Here is a 19,221-nt window from a genome sequence, read left to right on the forward strand (position 1 = left end):
CCATATGAAATTATCAACTTAAACATTAGCCTGCTATATTGGTCAAACACGTAATTAACTCGCCCCTAATGCCTTGGCCGGGCCAGGCCAAATGATTTCATGGGCCATACAAGGGGGGTGGACGTTCCCCAGCCCTGATCTAAGTGCTCACAGGCCACACGGCAGCAGTGGGACCCCGGGGGAAACACAAGAGCTGCTGTCCCCTCCCAGCGGGCCACCTCTTACCCAGAGCTTCACTATAAAACGAAAATGGGCAGTTTTACAACTTTCAGGGGAAACGAAGCAATAGAAAACACAATATTTACAACCACATACTTCATATTCTTCTGCAAACCCACAGTTGGAGTCAGCTTGCTGTTTCTTAAAGTAAGTCTCAAAATTCTCCACTCTGACTAGCTTGGATCTAAGAAAACAAAACAACGTATTAGGACGTTATACGTTCAACCAAGTCTAAAATAGAAAAATGCGAGTTATTTTTTAAAAAGCCAAGAGCTTACTCACTTTTTAGGTCTTCACCATAGAAAGGGAAAGAAGAAAAAAATAGGCAATTAGGAAAAATGACTCAACCAACCATGCCTCTGGAGGTGACAGTAAACAGCTTCCCAAAAGGAGAAAATCCACAGTATACTTTTCTGGAGGGAGGGAGTGTTGGTGGAGGGGTCAGTGGCGCGTTATTTACAAAACTCAGAAACGTGCATTCGGGAATTCGACTTCTAGGCCCCGTGACGTAACTGTTCGGCTTTGTAACTCTGAGCAAATTCTCTGCTCCTAGATCTTGATAACCTATTTTTTAATCGCAAAATATTTATTCATGGAAGTGTTGGTAGAATGTCGTACATATGGTCCTACTTGCCACAGTGGCCATGGCAAGAAGCTAGTGCAGGAGACCGACCCCCACAGATTCCTTGCAGAATAACAAAGCCAGCAAGAGCTCTGGACGCTCCTGGCCAAATGTGTCAATCAGGAAAAGGGACAGCAGTTTCCATCAAAAATTGTCTAGACCGTTACTGAACGGATGGGGGATGGGATGTCTTAAAATAAAGCTCATAACACTAGAGACTTACTTAATCTGAGAAAAGGACACTTCATTGTTCTTTGCATCTTTCCTGTTTTAAAAGGAAAAAAAAATTAGACAAGAAAAAAAAAGGTTAATTCTGTGCCTTGCCCCTTTCATGTATCTACGATATGCCTTTCCCTGGGCATTAATCCATATACGACACCAAGCTTAACGATCTAAGCAACCAATGCTGACTACACAGACGTGTGGAGATCCTCTCTTTGCACCATCTAAAAGTGTGGACGGCTCTTCCTCAGCGGCTCTGAGGAAATCCCTGGCATAAGTAAGTATCAGCAGCATTACCTTACTTTAAAGTGAGACTCGCTGTTTCATACTCTGCTTTTATAAAGCCTTTCTGATCCGTTAACGGAATAAACCAGAAACGATACCCAGCACAGGGAAGGTAGTGGGCGCCTGCTGCTCTCCTGCACTCTTGGCTAAGCCCCATACGGATGTTAGAAACACTTTCTGGAAGAGAATTTGGCTCTAGTATCAAAATTGAAAACATGTATACCCCGACTCAGCCGCTGCCCGCTTGGAATTTAAGGAAATAATCATGAATGTGCCCAAAGGTTTAGGCACAAGGATAAATAACTGTGGTAAAAAAAAAAAAAAAAAATAGCAAATTGGTTAAATAATATCCATAGAGCTGAATACTCTGTCGCCATTTAAAGTGAAGAAGAAATGAAGTTACCCGCGTCTTAAAGTGAATAAAGCAGGCTGGAAAACAATATGTATCACATGGTTCCACTTGTGTGTGTATGCATGTACGACTTTGTGTGAGTTTTGTAATAACATCCATGTTAAGGGTCGTTTCATATGCTACAATTATGGATTATCTATTTCCTTTGCTCTTGCTTTGATTCTTGGTTTTTTGACACAGCATGTATCACTTTTATTTTAACAAGACACAATAAAGCTGGTTTGGGCCCCTCCCTTGCAAAAAAAAAAAAAGTATTAGAATCTAATGCAAAACACTGGACGGTGAGCACTGCCCGTCAACTCAATAGGCCAACGTGGTGGAGAAGAACCTGCAAGGCCCCACTAGAAACCCTGGGCCGGGAGGAAAGTCCTTTGGCCTGATGACAGCGATGCATCCCGGCTGAGATGCAGGCGTCACACAGCACACAGCCAGGCAAGGGGGTATGCCAGAGCGAAGACCAGCTTCACGTCTGTCTCCGCACTTCCGACACTCAGCTCCTTCCCGCCATGGGGCCTGCAAGACCTGCCTCGCGTGAGAATTCGAGGGAAGCACAAACGCAGGCACCCGGTAAGCACTCAAAACGGAGCCATTTAACCCCCTCAAACGGTAGTTGTACAGGTGCTGGTCATAGCATACCAGGCGCGAGCACTGTGCAAAGCACTTTGTTTATTTAATGCTCTTCAGCATCGTGGGTTAGACACTGTTTCTCCCCCTTCACACATGAGGACGATAACGCTGAGCCAGAGACAGGGCCCGTGTCCAAAGTTAGCTAACTCTACACGGAAATCTCTTAACACCTGGAAACTGGTTTGTGAACTAGAACGCACTGTTTAAAAGGAGAGGCCTGCCCTAACCAGTTTGGCTCAGTGGGTAGAGCGTCGGCCTGCGGACTGAAGGGTCCCAGGTTCGATTCCGGTCAAGGGCATGTACCTTGGTTGCGGGCACATCCCCAGTAGGGAGTGTGCAGGAGGCGGCTGATGGATGTTTCTCTCTCACCGATGTTTCTAACTCTCTATCCCTCTCCCTTCCTCTCTGTAAAAAATCAATAACATATATTTTAAATAAATAAATAAATAATAAGTCAATAAAAGGAGCAACCTACACGCAGTGTTTACCCACGGCCTGACGTCAGGGCTGGGGTCGGCTTTAAAGTCCCCCAGCTCGGGGTGGAGATGAACTAAGACTATTCATACAATCGAGACTGTGGAGAAGGGGGCCGGGGGCTCGAGACACTATTCCCTCCGATTGTGTAACAGTGAAATTTCCCACAGTAAAAAGCTGTCTTCAAAACATAGTCCATTATTCTTAATGCAAGCAACAGTCACCTTTTCTTTTTCCAGAAGATGAACCCTCCAACAGCCACAATCACCACGGCACCGAAGATACATCCGAACACAGCTCCACAGATGACACCTGGGAGAAGTCCAAAGGGGAGGCACCTTCAGGAGGTGCTCCCCAGCCACCGGGTGTGCGTGTGCGTGTGTGCGTGTGTGCGTGTGTGCGTGTGTGCGTGTGTGCGTGTGTGCGTGTGTGTGTGTGTGACATACACAAGGTTCAATACCTTTGGGCCTAAAACCAGTCTAGGCATTTGGGTTACTGGTCCCCAGCTCACCACTAATTGGAGGGCCTCGGAAACTCACTGCTGCGTCCCCAGGTCTCCAGGTCTGTTTCCCCGGCGGCAAATTTAGGGAACTGGGCTACCGCAGCGATTCTCAGGTTCTAACCCATGGATTTCTTTCTTCAAGTGAAACTGCGAGCAGCAGCCCAACCACTCAAGTTGAGGCAGTGGTGGGAGTGGGGAGCGTCTCGGGGCTCGGCCCTGTTTGGTGAGGCAACACTGGCACACTTCTCACCTGCCGAGACTAACAGCCACGGTGAGCAGAGGTGCCGACAGCACCGCGCTCAGGGGATGTGAACCTACCTGCCCGCTGGGGCAGGTGTGGAGACTCCCAGCACCTTGTTCCTGGGGCGGGAATTCTTTCCTGTAGTGAAACTACCAAGTGTGAAAACCAGACAGGCTGACCAGCCAGTGGGTCCCTCTGACTCTGGCCTGGAGGGAGCGGGCGATTCCTGCTTGGGTCCCTGACGCCCCTAAATCACCGCGCTCTGTGTGATAAAGTGCAGGAGCGCCTGACACGGAGTCTGAGACCAAATGTCAGGGCTGCCCCTAAGCCCCAGGGAGTCCCTGCCCCTCTCTGGACCTTAACACCCTCATTTCTCAAATGAGTTGGACAAGACGATCCCTGTGGCTCCTTCGAGGATTCTAAGCACTGAGTCACCTTGCGTGTCTGGCACGTGGGCACACACACAACTGCAGACTGAAGTGCAGCTGGCATTCAGAGAAGGGGGCAGGGGGCGTGGGGACCTCATGGCCAAGCGACACCTCAACTTCTGAGAAGAGAAAGCAGGCACTCCAACCCTCCTGGAGCCCATGGGACACCCAGCCTTCTGTGGACACTGGCAGCCACACCCACAGGACTGCTAGCAGCACTGATGTTCTTCCTCTACCTGGGTCCTGGGGCAAGGACACGGCCTCTGAGTAGCGGCTGAAGGACACGTAGCTCCCGTTCCCGTCTATGAGTCCGCTCTCGGGGCTGAAGGTGATATTGGTGAAGCCGGCCACACAAGCCCTGTGGGGTGACCGGAGGAAAGAGGCGGCTGAGCGTGTCCGGCTCCCAGGCACCGAAAGCTCTGCGCCCGGGAGGCTCGGCCCCCACCGAGGAGGAACCAGGAGACCTTACCGATAGGAGCCCAGGGGCTCCAGCTTCCCGTTGTAGTAGCCATGGGTGTTGGACTCGTTCCCCACGGCGATTTCGTATTTCAGGACTTCCGACAGGCCCGGCGACCGCGTCTGTTCGTCCGTTGTGATGAGATACGTCACGTAAGTGGCCGAGGCCCCCCTTTTGAAATCTCCGTAGGTGTAGCTCAAATCCTCTGCAGACGGGTTAGCTAAGAAAGGCGCACAGAAGGGAAGCCATAAGGAAATGACTGCAGAGAGACTTAGCAAGCCACATAAGGACAGTGACACTGGGTGACGGTGACGAGACGCCACCTCTCAAGGATGCTTTCCGTGCCAGTGCTTTACTTACAGGAACTCGTTGAACCGCCACCGTCATCTCATCACATTGGTTTATCATCCCCATTTGACAGATGGGAAAATAAAGGCATGGAAATCGAAAGGACCCACGGCCACACTGCCTACGTGGTACAGCGGTATTTCTAACCCAGACGATCTGACTGGAGCCTGTGGCCTCATTCATCACAGGCTGGCCACTATGCAATTCGGCCACCCTCTTTCAGCAGAGGCCTGAGTGTGGAATTTGCTGAAAACCCTCAGAGCAAACTGGCTAGACATTTGAAACAGACTCAACACAAAAGGCAGAAAGACAGAGAAAGACCTCAATGTCTCTGCTTGAGATTCTGCCACAGGTTTATGACAGCAGCCAGCTCCTGGTCTTGCAGGATCACACACCTAGTGGTGTGTTTGCGCTCCACCTCCCTCAACATGAGGACAGTATCACAGGTTGAAATCACAGGAGCTGCGCTGCAGTCTTCACATTTAAAGAACCATCAAAACCATGGCCTGGCTGGTGTGGCTCAATGACTGAGTGAACCAGGAGTTCCATTCCTGGTTAGGACACACGCCCGGGTTGCGGGCTCAGTTCCCAGGGTGGGGCATGCAGGAGGCAGCCAATCAATGATTCTCTCTCATCATTGGTGTTTCTATCTCTCTACCTCTCTCTCTGAAATCAATAAAAATAAATTTTTTAAAAAAAAACAAAGAACCACCAAAAACAACACAAGTTGGCATTTTCAATCCAGACTTTGTGCAAAGCACCCCCACGCAGCTAGCAGACACCCCAGCATCGTTCCTTTCTTACTTCCAGAGAATGTACTGGGGCATTTAAGGAAAAGCAGCCTTCCTCCACCTCCTCGCTCAGCTATGCGATGCTCTTTGCAAGTTCCCACTACAAATGCAAATCACTGTGTCAGCTTTCAAGAGCAAGTCATGCTGTGCTGATGATTTGTGCTTGTGCATTTGCATGTGTGTGGGCGGGGGGGGGGGGGGGGGGGGGGGACAGAGAGACCGAGAAAGTTGCTTAAGACACCTTCTGCCACCCAAAAGATAAGACCCTGTGTTGTAAAAGAGGTGAAAAACCTAGATCGGAGGTCGGCAAGTTACAGTCCATGCACCAGATCCGCCCGCGGCCCGTTCTGGTCAATGGCATTTTACTAGAACAACCCACTCATTCTTTCTGTATCTTCTATGCCTGCTTTCACAGGAGCAGAGCTGAACAGCTGCGACAGAGAGGTAAGGCCTGCAAAGTTTCAAATATATGCTGTCTGGCCCTTTACAGAGAGTTTGTCAACCCCTGACCTACATCATCAGGCACACAGCCCACCCCCTCCCACCCCATCTGAGTGCCAAGCGGGGGCTACAATGCATTTGTATCTCTCATGTGCCTCAGTGGGCACAGAAACGGGGGCCTGGTCAGGGCGTCACTCACTGGCTGTTCACCCCACAGTGACCCCCTTACCTTCCCCCGTGGTGAGGATGACAGCATAGGCTTTGATGGGTCCGTGGCTGGCTTCAAACCCACTGAACTTGATCTTGACCGAATTGTGACTGACAGACGTAATATTGGGAGACTCATCTGGAGGAGGGGGATCTGAAACAGAACAACACAAACATGATCATCGGCATCAAAACCAAAAACGGAACAATAATTAAGCACAGAATCGGCAGTGCCCCCAAGTCCTGCCCTGGCTCTGGGAACAGTACGCTGGGCTCACACCGAGCAGATGCAGATGCAGGCGCAGGCGCAGGGGAGGAAGTGGTGGGAGCTCCCGGGCTCACTGATACAGATGACGTGTGGAAACGATAGCATTTTACATACACCGAGTTCAACAAAGGTGATGGCAACTCACTGCAGTTCTTCCTTTTTTACATTTTCTTCACATGCCTCCTATAAAAATCTCAGTTGCATCAACATGTCATAATAGAATATACCCTATTACACATGAGGGCCACATTATTTTCTAGTGGACAGCACGGCTCTAGGCCTGGCTTAGCAACCTCCCAAGAACTGACAGCAGTGGCCACTTGGAGGCGGTGTCCCGTGTCTAACTGTCAACTGTGGAGACTGCCAGCCAAGGCTCCCACGCTTCCCAGCAGCCGTGCCTTTCAGCCCCCCAGCCTCCCACCCAAGACTGTCAGCCGCAGGCCAGTCACCCACCTCCAGTCACCCTCCTTCCCTCTCACTGCCTATCTCACCCTACGCCCAGGGCCCTGCCTGCCTCACTCACCGTGTGTCCCTCACCCGGCGCACACTGAGCGCCCAACAATGTCGGCTACAAAACCCACACCCCTCCACCTCCCTGATTACCACTCGGCAACGGAGAAAATGCAGCTCCACTTTTATCCAAATGAAAAACGTGTTCAATTTGTACATAAAGATCCATCTGAGGAAAGGGAGCTACAGTTCACAGAGTGAGAGTCACTGGACTGAATGAGAGCCGTGACCACTCGATCCTAACACACATGCTTCAGCTTCGGAAACCACCAACTCCAACAAGCTCCCACTCGCCAAGAGGCACTGGGCTCGGCCTTGGAGTTGCCGCATCAGACACAGTTCCTGTTCCCAGGAGTTGATACCCGCTGAGGAGATGACATCATAAGACAGAACTACAAAAAGGTACCCGTAAGATCCATTGCTTCCATTATGTTCTGGGGTGCTGCAGGACCCCCAAAGGAGCGGGACCCAGGACAGTCCTGCACAGTTGTGTACGCCACAACTCCAGGGAGCCCCACGCATGTCGGAGTCCATGTGAACGGTGTCCCCTGGAACTGTGCCGTGCACAACCTGAGCGGCCACACAGGTCGCCCTTAAGTGTCTCCTACACACATTATTACCTCACGTAATTTGTACAGCAGTCTTTGAGGGTAGGTGTTATGCTCCCCTTTCACAGCTCAGGAGAGCAAGGCTCAGAGAGGTTAAGTAGTTTTTCTGAGATTACACAGCTGGTAAAGGGCAGAGTTTAGACTCAAAACCCAGGTCTGCCTTTCTAAGTCTAAGGCTCTGTCCCCAGAATCCCTCAATGACTTTCCAAGTCAGAGCCCCTGAAGTAAGAGGCTTTTTTCCCCTTATAATTACAACCACCAATTCTTTAGAAATTGTCCGGAAACTTTCTGATACCCTAAAGCAGTGGTTCTCAACCTTCCTAATGCTGCAACCCTTTAATACAGTTCCTCACGTTGTGGTGACCTCCAATCTCATTGTTACAAATTGAACATAATGAAAGCATAGTGATTCATCACAAAAACAATATGTAATTATATATGTGTTTTCCGATGGTCTTAGGCGACCCCTGTGAAAGGGTCGTTCAACAGCCAAAGGGGTAGCGACCCACAGGTTGAGAACCGCTGCCCTAAAGGAAACATCCAGGGGTCTAAAAGCACAAAGCAAAACAAACTCAACCAGGATGATGGAAGACTTAATGTTAGCAAAGTCATGGAGAGCAAAACACAGGTAAAAGTGAAGCAAAGGGAGAAGCAATTTTCTCTGAGAACAACAACAAAACAAAGACGGGCCTGAGAAGAGTAACTGTGGGATCCCCGTGCACCTTCGCAGTGAATGGTCCCATTTCCCAAAACAACTGGGGAGCTTGTTAATGCGGATTCTAGGGAAATGTGAATCTTGACTAAATATCTAGAAATAGTGCGAAAAGTATTCTACTTTTTTTTTTTAATATATTTTTTTTTATTGATTTTTTACAGAGAGGAAGGGAGAGAGATAGAGAGTTAGAAACATCGATGAGAGAGAAACATCGATCAGCTGCCTCCTGCACATCTCCCACTGGGGATATGCCCGCAACCCAGGTACATGCCCTTGACCGGAATCGAACCTGGGACCTTTCAGTCCGCAGGCCGACGCTCTATCCACTGAGCCAAACCGGTTTCGGCAAGTATTCTACATTTTTATGGGAGATGATAATAGTAACATGGTTATGTTTGGCAGGAAGAAAAAAGAAGTTCCTATCTTGGAGCGATACATACATACATTGGGTTTACAAATAAAATTCTAGTATGACCAGGGGCCTGGCCTCAAAGTAATCACATGGGGGGCGGGGGGGGCAGAAGGGAAGGGGGTGGGGATACAAATGAAATAAGATTGGCCAAGTGCTAACAAGTATTCAACTGGGTGACAATGGGCACATAGGTTTCTGTGTACTTCCTTGTACTTTTTTGTATATTTGAATATTTCTATAAAAATACTTAATTTTAATGTAGTAAGGGAACTCACTAGTTAGAAAATGTGGCAATGAATTACTCTGCAAAGCAAAGGAAACTTTTGGGATATAAAACATAAGCCCCTCTTACTCTGCTTCTTTAGACTGGGTTTCTATAGAGTTGGGTTAACAGTCCGTGCCCACGAAAACAAATATTTTAGCAAAAATTTAAACACACACACACACACACACACACAGCGGATTTCCAGGCCACATCACAGACCCAGTAGGTCAGCCTCTCCCGGGGTAACTGCAGTGCTACCAGGCACCCTGCTGCCACGAAGCCCACCTGTGATGCCCGTGCGGCAGGTGTTCTGGGCGGGAGGTGCCATCTCGTTACAGGACAAGGCAGTGATGTTGATGTCATACGAGGTAGAAAAATTCAAATATGTGACTTCCGTCCTGTACTCGGTGCCGTCCTCCGAGGAGCAGCCCTCCAGGAGTGTCGTATTTTCCCAGTCCCCGCTGCTGACCTCCAGCTGAAAGCCTTCGTTGGTCCCGGGAGGGCAGACCCACTTGAGCACCAAGGTTGGCGTTTTGGGGACCACTTCACAGTGGAAAGAGGCTACTGGGGCCGGGTCTGCAAAGCAAGCACAGCACAGCATGAGGCTCCGGGGCTCCGGCCTCTGCAAACACTGACACCTGGAGAGCAGTAGGATCCCGGTCCGCCCATGACGAGGAGGCAGGCGTGCTGTGTGGTGGAAGAGGCAAGGCTGACCTTGAATGGGGCGTTACTAAACTAGGTGATGTTGGGTTCGGCATCCAACTGCTCTGAGCCTCGGCTGCAGGGCTCTGAGCATTAGGTGCAACAAAGGCTGTCGGACACCAAACTGGAAGAGCCCGGGCTAGCCATCTCATCACAGTATGGTGGTAGCAACTTCTTCACCTGCATCATCTCATTTTGGGGATTACTGTCCCGTTTTGCCAATGAATCAACTAAGGCTTAGAGAGGTTAAGTGATTTGTAGAGGATGACATGGCTAGTAAGTAGAGAAGCCAAAACTGGGCCGCAGGCTTTCTAAGTCCAAGTCTAGGGCATTGTCTATACACACAACATGCTGAATGATCAATAAAATGGCATCAGTTTCTTCATCTTTAAAATGAGGTGTTAACTACCTGAGGGCCAGTAGAATTTTATTGAAAACCAACATCAAACTGATGTAAATGAAAAACTCCATATTAATGCACTGGGGATATTACCATCATTACTTTAATGCCACCGTATTTTTTAAATCTGTACAAGACACTTAGTGAAATGCACACATTCTCCACCTGAGGCCTGGCAAGGTCACCTGCCCAATGCATATCTGCAGCTCCTGTCCCATCCACCCGCAATTCCAAATGCTCATGTATACTTGTCTCCTGCTTTGGCGGCTGCAATAATTATAGCTAAGAGAAGGGTCAGCAATGGAAGCTTCCCAAATACCAAAGGTCAGAGTCTAGGCCAGGTGGGATGGAGCCCGGGTTAGCAAAGTGGCTCAAAGCTGCAGGGATTTCTTTAGCCACTCCATGTGAAAGGTCAGAGGTCATTGAGGTTCCAGCTCCTACACTACCAGGGAGCCTAATATAATGAGTCTCCTGCCTTCTAAATCAGCCCAGACACACTCAAGTGGCTTGGTCTAAGGCCGTGGTCGGCAAACTGCGGCTGGCAAGCCACATGCGGCTCTTTGGCCCCTGAAGTGTGGCTCTTCCTAAGCCTTAGGAGTACCCTAATTAAGTTAATAACAATGTACCTACCTATATAGTTTAAGTTTAAAAAATTTGGCTCTCAAAAGAAATTTCAATCGTTGTACTGTTGATATTTGGCTCTGTTGACTAATGAGTTTGCCGACCACTGGTCTAAGGGAATGGAAGGTGTGGGTACAAAGAGAGTAGAGAATAAGGCGGTCCACGGGCCACAGTCAGAACTGTGAGCCGAGGTCTTCATAATTGTCTGCAAAGCAGTCCCTGACTACTCTCAGGAAACTCCCTCAGCTAAGTGCAGGGCTCCCCCTCTCTTCAGAGCACCTTTTGCAGTGAGAGATAAGGACCAAGAAAGGTGAAACGCTGAGCATCCATTTTAACATCTTTTTCATCTTCTTAGTGTAAAAGCCAAACTATAAATTACCATCTAGATGTCATCCATGCCCCAGCCATTACCTCTCAGGCCTCACCACTACCCCTCACCCTCTTGCTCCTGTGGACCCTGCCACCCTGGCCTCCTGCTTTCCTTCAACACAGCAGGCACCTGCAGCCTCAGGGCCTTTGCACTGGCTGCCCCTCTGCCTGTAATGCCCAGTGCCCTGATGTCCACATGGATGGCTTTTTTTACTTCCTTCAGATCTTTTTTCAAAAGGCACCTTTTCACTGAGGCTTTCCCTGGACACCCCTCAATAAACATCTACTCTCCTCCTTCCTTGTGTTTTTCCCTCTCCTTGGCAGTGACCATCATCTAATAACTAATGTATCATGTTTATTATGTCTTCCCCACCAGAATGCAAGTTCCAGGAAGGCTGGGACTTATCTGAGTCATTGTAAAGTGCCTGGCATATAGTAAGTGCTCAATAAATATTTATTGCATGAATAAATGATGAGGGCAACAAGAGAGCGCTAATAAGCTAACAGGAGGCCTCCGAGGGCTCACTGTCTATTATAACACACCACACAAAACCTGATAAACTAAGGTGTGGGGAGGACCCACCTGCAAGGCGGCACCCCACAGGAAGAGGGCCAACAGGCACCTGCGGCTACTCACCTGTACAGAAGGACTGCCAGCCAGGCGCCAGTGACTCAGTGACGTTCCCCACTAGGGCGAAGATCTTCACTGTGTACCCGGAGCCAGGTGTTAACTCGGTGACTGTAGCATTGGTGATGCCAATGCCTGTGACTATTTCAGTTGCGTTGCTGGAATTCCCATTTTTCTCAATAAGAAGGCGGTAGATGTACGTGAGAGAGGCCTCATCAGCGTTCTGCCACCTGAAGGTTGCTGATGTGGTGTCGGGACTTATTTTAATGTCGGACACACTGCTGGGCCCTTGATTTGGGAGGGGGGAAAGCATGTATTAGCTTGAATTCCAGGACTCTTTTATATCGTGCATCTAAAAATAGCCTAGCTCCTTTTGGGAAAGAATGAATAAACCTAATATTTGCTAATTCAAAAGATGGAAGACTTCTCAAAAAGATACTCAGAAAATAGTTATACAGATTATATCTCAAAAGAATAAACTCTTTCATGCTTCTGTTGACACTTCGTATGTATCCAAAATTTTCAAGATATAATTTCCTATCTGTTTTTGAAATCTGATTAGTGAAAGAAAAATATATGCTAAAAAGATATTATAAACTACCATCTCTACCATACACTTATTTAGATCAAATATGAGCGAAGTGCCTCCCTCACTGCTGCATGCAGAGCTCCTCATCTGAGCAGTATCTTCCAACACCAAGGACAGGCAGACCCTCCCCTCATCTGAACTCCCAAGGAATGAACGGGACAGGTATGTTTCCCGTGCTTATGGGATCGCTTTCTGCTTCTAAAGACAATTCCAAGTTCACAAGGCTCAGCACCAGTGCCCCATGAGAAGAACAGAACCTTTGCTGATCTTTTCAGCTTCAAGAGCTTCACATTAGACCTGAAGCCCAGAAACAATGGCCCCTGGGCAATGCCCACTTCCCACCCGCCAAGTAAAAGTCAGGGAGACACTCCCTTTAAGAGGGCGTCGTAAGACACTTACGTGTGTACTGCACAGTGAAGCTGGAGCTCCCCCGGACACCGTTCACTTCTGGAAAAATGGTGATGTTATATAAGGTGCCCGGGATCAGGTCCCTGAGAGTGATGGATTTGTCGGAGCTGTTCATCTGGCTAGCAGAGCCATGCTTAGGCTCCAACTGTAGGTGGTAGATGTAGTCAGAGGCATTGTCTATACTCTGCCACTCTAACGTCATTTCAGTTGTGGTGACATTGACCACGCGGATGTCAAACACAGCAGCGGAGTCTGGTTGGAGGAAGGGGGGGGGGGGGGGAGTCTGTTAATGACCATCGTAACCTCCAGCTTCACTTCAAAGTGTCTGTCAAGGGAACCTGTTCTTTCATCATCGGTCTCAAATGAGTTCACAAAGCGCAAACTCCAAAACATGGGTGAGAAACACACTCAGTTCTTTCAAAAATGTTGGCTCTCCCATAACACAGAGGCACTTACCAGTTCACCCCATCAGTTCTCTGGTCCTTTGCCTTGGTCATAAAAGTGCCCCCTTGGGGGTCTCCTAGTAAAAATCACGTTCAGTTTCCTGACCTGAATGCTGGCGACCAGATGGGTTAGGCTTGTGAAAATTCACCACACCATGCACTTAGGATGTGTGTGCTTTTCGGATGTATGTTATTCTCAACAAAGTGCTTTTAGTCATTCCCTCATTTATGTTATTCTCAACAAATTGTTTTTAATCATTCCCTCAAAAGAAGACATCTTCCTGAAACATAGTCAGCATACCAAATAGAAAAACTGAAATGGAGAGTTGATACTTACTAAGTGGAAACATTTGAGACCAGGGTGGGAAAGAGGGGAAAACGCGGTCAAGCCCTCCACTCTCAGAGCTGGGGGTGAGAGGGGAAAGCGCCCACCTGAGCACTCGGGCACTGTACTCTGATCACCTACCTGGCACAATAAACCAGTTACGATATGAATGCAAAGATCCAGGCTTAGAAATAACTAAGCACAGCTCAGGGGCATTAAGTACATTCGCAGCGTTGTGTAACCATCACCATAAATTCTCTGTACCCCAAACAGCTCCTCATCCTCAACATAAACCCCATTAAACAACAACTCCCCAGTCCTCTCACCCCAGCCCCTGGAAACCTCTACTTTTTGTCTCTATGAAATTGCCTATTCCGGGTACCTCGTGTAAGTGGAACCCTACAATATTTGTCCTTGTGTGTCCGGCTTATTTCACTTAGCATAATGTTAATGTTTTCAAGGCCCATCCATACTGTAGCATGGATCAGAATTTCATTGTGTTTTATGGATGAAGAATATTCTATTGTATGGATATGCTACGTTTTGTCTATCCATTCATCTGTTGATGGACACTTGGTTGCCTTTACCTTTTGGCTATTATGAATCATGCTACTATGAACCCTGGTGTACAAGTATCTATTTGAGTCACTGCTTTTATCTGAAAAGAAGTGGAACTGCTGGGTCATATGGTATTTCTTTTCCTTTTTCAAAATTGTCTTTAATGCTGTTACATTGATTTTCCCTAATAATAATAAAAGTTGTTCAATAATAGAATGGTAATCCCCTAAAAGTCAACTGCCTTCTTACTACTCTCATTGATTTTCATTCACTGAGACCTATTATAGGCGCCTCAATTACTTCGCAGCTGCACCATATCTAAGTATCAGTCCACACTGTGCTTAAAACCTGTCTTCAAAGGCAGAGGCCAGTTCACTGCCCTGTCACTCTGGGCCAGTTACTTACGCTTGCAGAGTCCCCATTTCAATGGTTCTCAACCTTCCTAATGCTGCGACCCTTTAATACAGCTCCTCATGTTGTGGTGACCCCAATTTCATTGTTACAAATTGAACATAATTAAAGCATAGTGATTAATCACAAAAACAATATGTAATTATATATGTGTTTTCCAATGGTCTTAGGCGACCCCTGTGAAAGGGTCGTTTGACCCCCAAAGGGGTTGCGACCCACAGGTTGAGAACCGCTGCCCTATTTCCTACTCTGGAAAATAGAGATGATAATGGCACCCACCTCATGAAGTAAACCTTTTCCATAAGGCCACAGAACAAATATTTTAGGCTTTGTGGGCCATATCCATAGTCTCTGTTGCAATCACTCATTTACAGCACAAAAGAAGCCATAGAGAGTACATAAACAAATAAGTATGGCTATGTTTCAATAAAACTTTATTTACAAAAACAGTTGGCCAGATTTGATCCATGGGCCATTACTATCTGTTGATCCCTGATGTAAACAATGGAATGCCAGGAAGATATTAAAATTATCCTGTAGAAATATTTATATGTCAGGAAAGAATGCTTATAGTAAACTGGTATGTGGAGAAAAGCAGATTACAAAACCACATGTACAGGATGACTTCAATGTTTGTCACATAATAAATATATATGTATAGATGTGTGTGTGTGTGTGTGTGTGTGTGTGTGTGTACATATATACCCGTATATGTCTTTTTTCTTAATGTGTGGGCAGGGTTTTTGTTTTTTTAATTGATTTTGAGAGAGAAAAAAATCAATTTATTGTTCCACTTATTTATGCATTAATTGGTTGCTTCTTCTCTGTGCCCCTAGCAGAGATGGAACCTGCAACCTTGGCATATCAGGATGACAGTCTAACCAACTGAGCTACCGGGCCAGGGTCTCCCTGTAGATATCTTTAAATTATAAAACTTCATACATCAAAAGTTACCAGTGATTATCTCTGATTGATGGTTTACACGTGATTTTTTTTTCTTGTCTGTATTTTATAGAATGACTATGTGTTACTGTCATTGTAAATGTTTTTTAAAGACTTTTCTTAGATAATAAAAGAAAAACAATATTTGGAAAACCTGACATTTATAAATTATACTGATTTCCTTTGAGAACCATCACTGTTTCACAGACAACACAGCCTATTTGCTTACCAGTTGTACTGCAAACTGTCGAGGAATCCCCTTCAGTCCCATTTGGCCCTTGTGGAAATATTTCAAAACAATACTCGGTCCCAGGGTATAAGCCACCAATGACGATACTACTTTGGGTGGTTGTCTCCTGAGATTTTCCAGTTCCGCTCTGAGTGAGTATCTTAAAGGAATCCGAGTCACTGCTGCTCCAAGCTAAGCTAACAGTCCTTGTGGTGACACTCGCCACTCGGAAGTCAGAAACTGGGCCAGGACCTGAGGGAAGAACGTGGGGGCAAGTAAGGCTCAGTCTCCAGGAAACAAGGTGACCGAACCTCACAAAATATTTACAATGAGGCTAAATGGCCCTGGCCTCTCTTTTTCTCTTCTTTGCACTGTCACCTACAACGCGAACCCCCTCAGAAACTGGTGTCTGGCCACTGAGAGAACACTTGGCTACAAGAGTGCAGAAACAGCTTAGGTTGTTCAAGGTCATCCGCAGGAAATGAGAGGAGGCGTGTATCCCGGGGGTCAAGGGTTCAGGGTCTGGAGGGGGACCTTGGCCACTGCCGGTGTGCTTCCTGGGAAGGGGCAAACCTTGGATGAAAGCACTGCTGTGGGATGAGCCAGGATCTCTGGGTTCCAGTCCCGGCTCTGCCACTTGCTGGCTCTGTGGCCTTGGGCCAACTGTTCAGCCCAGCGGAGCTGTAGTTTTCTCATCTGTAAAACAGGGATCCTACTACCTACTTCAAAGGCCACTGCTACCCTGATACTGTTATAGTATTACCCTTCGACACCACTGGCATGCTGTTAGTTTTATTTTAAAGTATTGGAGCCTCTTTGGACAAAAAGCTTTTAATGTGCTGCCTATCATCTGATCTTTAAGGGACAGTTAAGCGAACAAGGGATGAGACACAGCTGAGCCCTGCTTCATTATACATCAGCACCTTAGGGACAAGGGGACATGAATATCCAGGTTCTTTTTGTCTCCGTGTAGCCAGTGGCTCCACTTCTCTGCCACACCGGAACGGTCCTTACCCGCACAGGCTGGGGTCGAGACACCCCAGCTGTCTAACCCCACCTCTGTCAACTGCCAAGTGTGACACCGGCCAACAGCACCTCTCTCAGCCTTGGCTGCCTCATCCATAAAACAGCCTAGTGGCAACCAGGTCACAGGGCTGTGAACAGTAAATGAGACCGAGCAAGGAAAACACATCACACAACGTGGGCATGTGGCAGGGTCGGTCGAGGATCACCGGTATTGTATCGCAGATCCTGAATGTAGAAGTCCCGTGGACTCACACGCTCAGCTCTGCAGGGCAGGAGCAGAGCCTCGTACTGGGCCTGGCGCATGGCAGGCAGGCAAGAAAGGCTAGCTAACAGTGCGCGCACTCACGGGTGTACACCTGGAGGAAGCCCGGCACGCCCGCAGAGCCGTCCTGCGGGAACGGGCGTACGGTGATGTTGTATACGGTGCTCGAGCTGAGTCCGGTGATGTTGGCCTGAGTCTCACTGACGGTGAGATTGAGACTGAGGGAAGCGGACGCAACGTCTATCTCGTAGGTGTAGACAGAGCACGAATCATTATTGATTTTCCAGGTCAGGATCATGCTCGTGGCAGTGACGTTTGTAGCTTCGATGTCAAAAACCTGACTTGATTCTGCGAAGACACGAGAGGAGTTCACAATAACCAGAACGGCCAAGCCAGAGAGAAAGAGAGACGCCGTCCTTGGGCATGCCATCTAGTCTAAGAAATACCCTCAGCGATGGTTCCTTTCTATCCTACACCGTTTAACCACAACACACACACACACATGTACGGGGTCCCAGCACAAGTCAGGCATCTTCTTCTATGAAGAAGCAGCCTGGCCAACTGCAATGGCATAGCTGCTCTTTGTTTTCCATGTGATGTGGTGGTTTCCCTCATGGGCAGCGACAGTGGACAGTGACCATGCATTCCCTGTGCAGCCCCTTTTCCAAACAGCACTCCATGCCCCCTTGGTGTGAGGAAGCGCCTGTGACCCACGTAGAAGCTGGGGGATAGCATCTCCCTTCTCCAGCACAGAAATCCAGAAAGTGGGTATGGGACAGCTCTCCATCTCGGGACTTTGAATCCTCAGAGTGTCACCAGATCCAGTGCAGTCCCGCCATCCAGAGTTTTCTGGGTGCCAATCCATTTTCTGTCCTGGGTCCTCCGGTCCCCACCCTCTGTTCTGTGAGCCTACGACAGCCTTTCAGAACAGATATACTTTTGGATAAGATAACCAGAGTCAGGTGATGCTGCCTGCCGCCAAGCCCCTGAGAACTGCAATGCTGTGATGTTTGCTCCTAAACCCGCAGAGCAGGCCATGTGCTATTCCAAGTATTTGTGTCTCAATTATCATCTAGACTGAAACTCCCTGAGGGTAGGAACTGTGCATTTGTTTAGCCGCTCACCAGCACCAATCCAAAAAGCCTTCCCATACTGGTCAATCTACAGGGTGGAGGTGCTGATAAAGGAGAGGTAAAAAGCAGCAACATGCACAAGTTTCCACAGAAAGAGCAGCATACTGCCCAGCCGGTGTGGCTCAGTGGTTGAGTGTCGCTCTATCAACCAGGAGGTTAGATTCCCAGTCAGAGCACAGGCCCAGGTTGCGGGCTTGATCCCCAGTGTGGGGCATGCAGGAGGCAGCCAGTTCATGATTCTCATCATTAATGTTTTTATCTCTCTCTCCCTTTTCCTTCCTCTCTGAAATCAATAAAAAAAATTTTTTTTAAAGAAAGAACAGTGTGCTTCCCAAGGTCAGTCCAAAAGAGGAAACTCATTCTCTGATCTCAAGGAGAAAATACTTACCCAACACTGACTAAGTGAGTATCAGTTTGTAAGAGAAAAATATCGCACCAGCTTGTCTCATTGGCTCATGTGCAGAGAAATGAAGGAGAGCCCGAGGCAGCTCCCGGGGTCTGCACAGAGTGGCTGCTCCCTGTGCTTTCCTGAGCTCAGAGAAAGAAGCGTCTGGGCCACAGGGCTAAGAAGAACCTCAACGGGTCTGCTCTGTCCGAAACCTCTCCCGGAAAACTCCGTGTAACAACAAAACCGCTTGTGAAGCAAGGGGTAACTCAGAATCACAGAGGACAAAACTTAGTGCTCGAAACTAGCTGAAGCCATTTTATGAAATCCAACATACGTGTGCTGAAGACTATTTTCTGGGGCTCTCCTTCCGGGCCGGTTGGTGCTCGAGGATAAACAGTGGCATTGTACGACGTGCCAGACTTTAACCCAAGAAGCAGGACTTCCGTGTCAGTCGGAGGAAAGCCAGAGGCTGGGTCGTTGTGCATGAGGGCAGTGAGGCTCTTGGGTGTCGGGTCTGAGCTCTCTGTGCCGGTGGCATCTGCTTCAAACACAAAAGGCAAAGACATTAAAATTCGACAGAAACACATGCGTGTCTTCTTTCTGCCCCACCGTTGGGACTCCACAGTACCTGCTGCCCTCCTCCCCCAGACAGAGACGCCTGTGCCTGAAAACGCCCCGATTTGGGGCAGATGTTTCACTCTGTACTTTTATTGCAGGAAGCAGCATAGATAGC

At 48.1% G+C, this 19,221-nt stretch overlaps 1 protein-coding gene across 1 annotated transcript in view; it reads right to left on the bottom strand.

Annotated features, from left to right (window-relative positions):
• PTPRJ (protein tyrosine phosphatase receptor type J) overlaps positions 1–19,221 on the bottom strand; it is a 136,927-nt gene that overhangs the window by 12,517 nt on the left and 105,189 nt on the right. Inside the window, exons 6-18 of the mRNA XM_036326943.1 lie at positions 18,823–19,029; positions 17,052–17,315; positions 15,680–15,931; positions 12,763–13,023; positions 11,784–12,062; positions 9,340–9,630; positions 6,299–6,430; positions 4,502–4,709; positions 4,269–4,390; positions 3,086–3,173; positions 1,065–1,106; positions 502–510; positions 316–403 (exon numbers count right to left, since the gene is read on the bottom strand). Coding sequence (XP_036182836.1) covers positions 316–403; positions 502–510; positions 1,065–1,106; positions 3,086–3,173; positions 4,269–4,390; positions 4,502–4,709; positions 6,299–6,430; positions 9,340–9,630; positions 11,784–12,062; positions 12,763–13,023; positions 15,680–15,931; positions 17,052–17,315; positions 18,823–19,029 — 2,243 coding nt within the window. The remainder of the gene's footprint in view (positions 1–315; positions 404–501; positions 511–1,064; positions 1,107–3,085; positions 3,174–4,268; positions 4,391–4,501; positions 4,710–6,298; positions 6,431–9,339; positions 9,631–11,783; positions 12,063–12,762; positions 13,024–15,679; positions 15,932–17,051; positions 17,316–18,822; positions 19,030–19,221) is intronic.

The sequence above is a fragment of the Myotis myotis genome, unplaced genomic scaffold (genome assembly GCF_014108235.1).
Source record: "Myotis myotis isolate mMyoMyo1 unplaced genomic scaffold, mMyoMyo1.p scaffold_m19_p_10, whole genome shotgun sequence".
Classification (NCBI taxonomy): Eukaryota; Metazoa; Chordata; class Mammalia; order Chiroptera; family Vespertilionidae; genus Myotis; species Myotis myotis.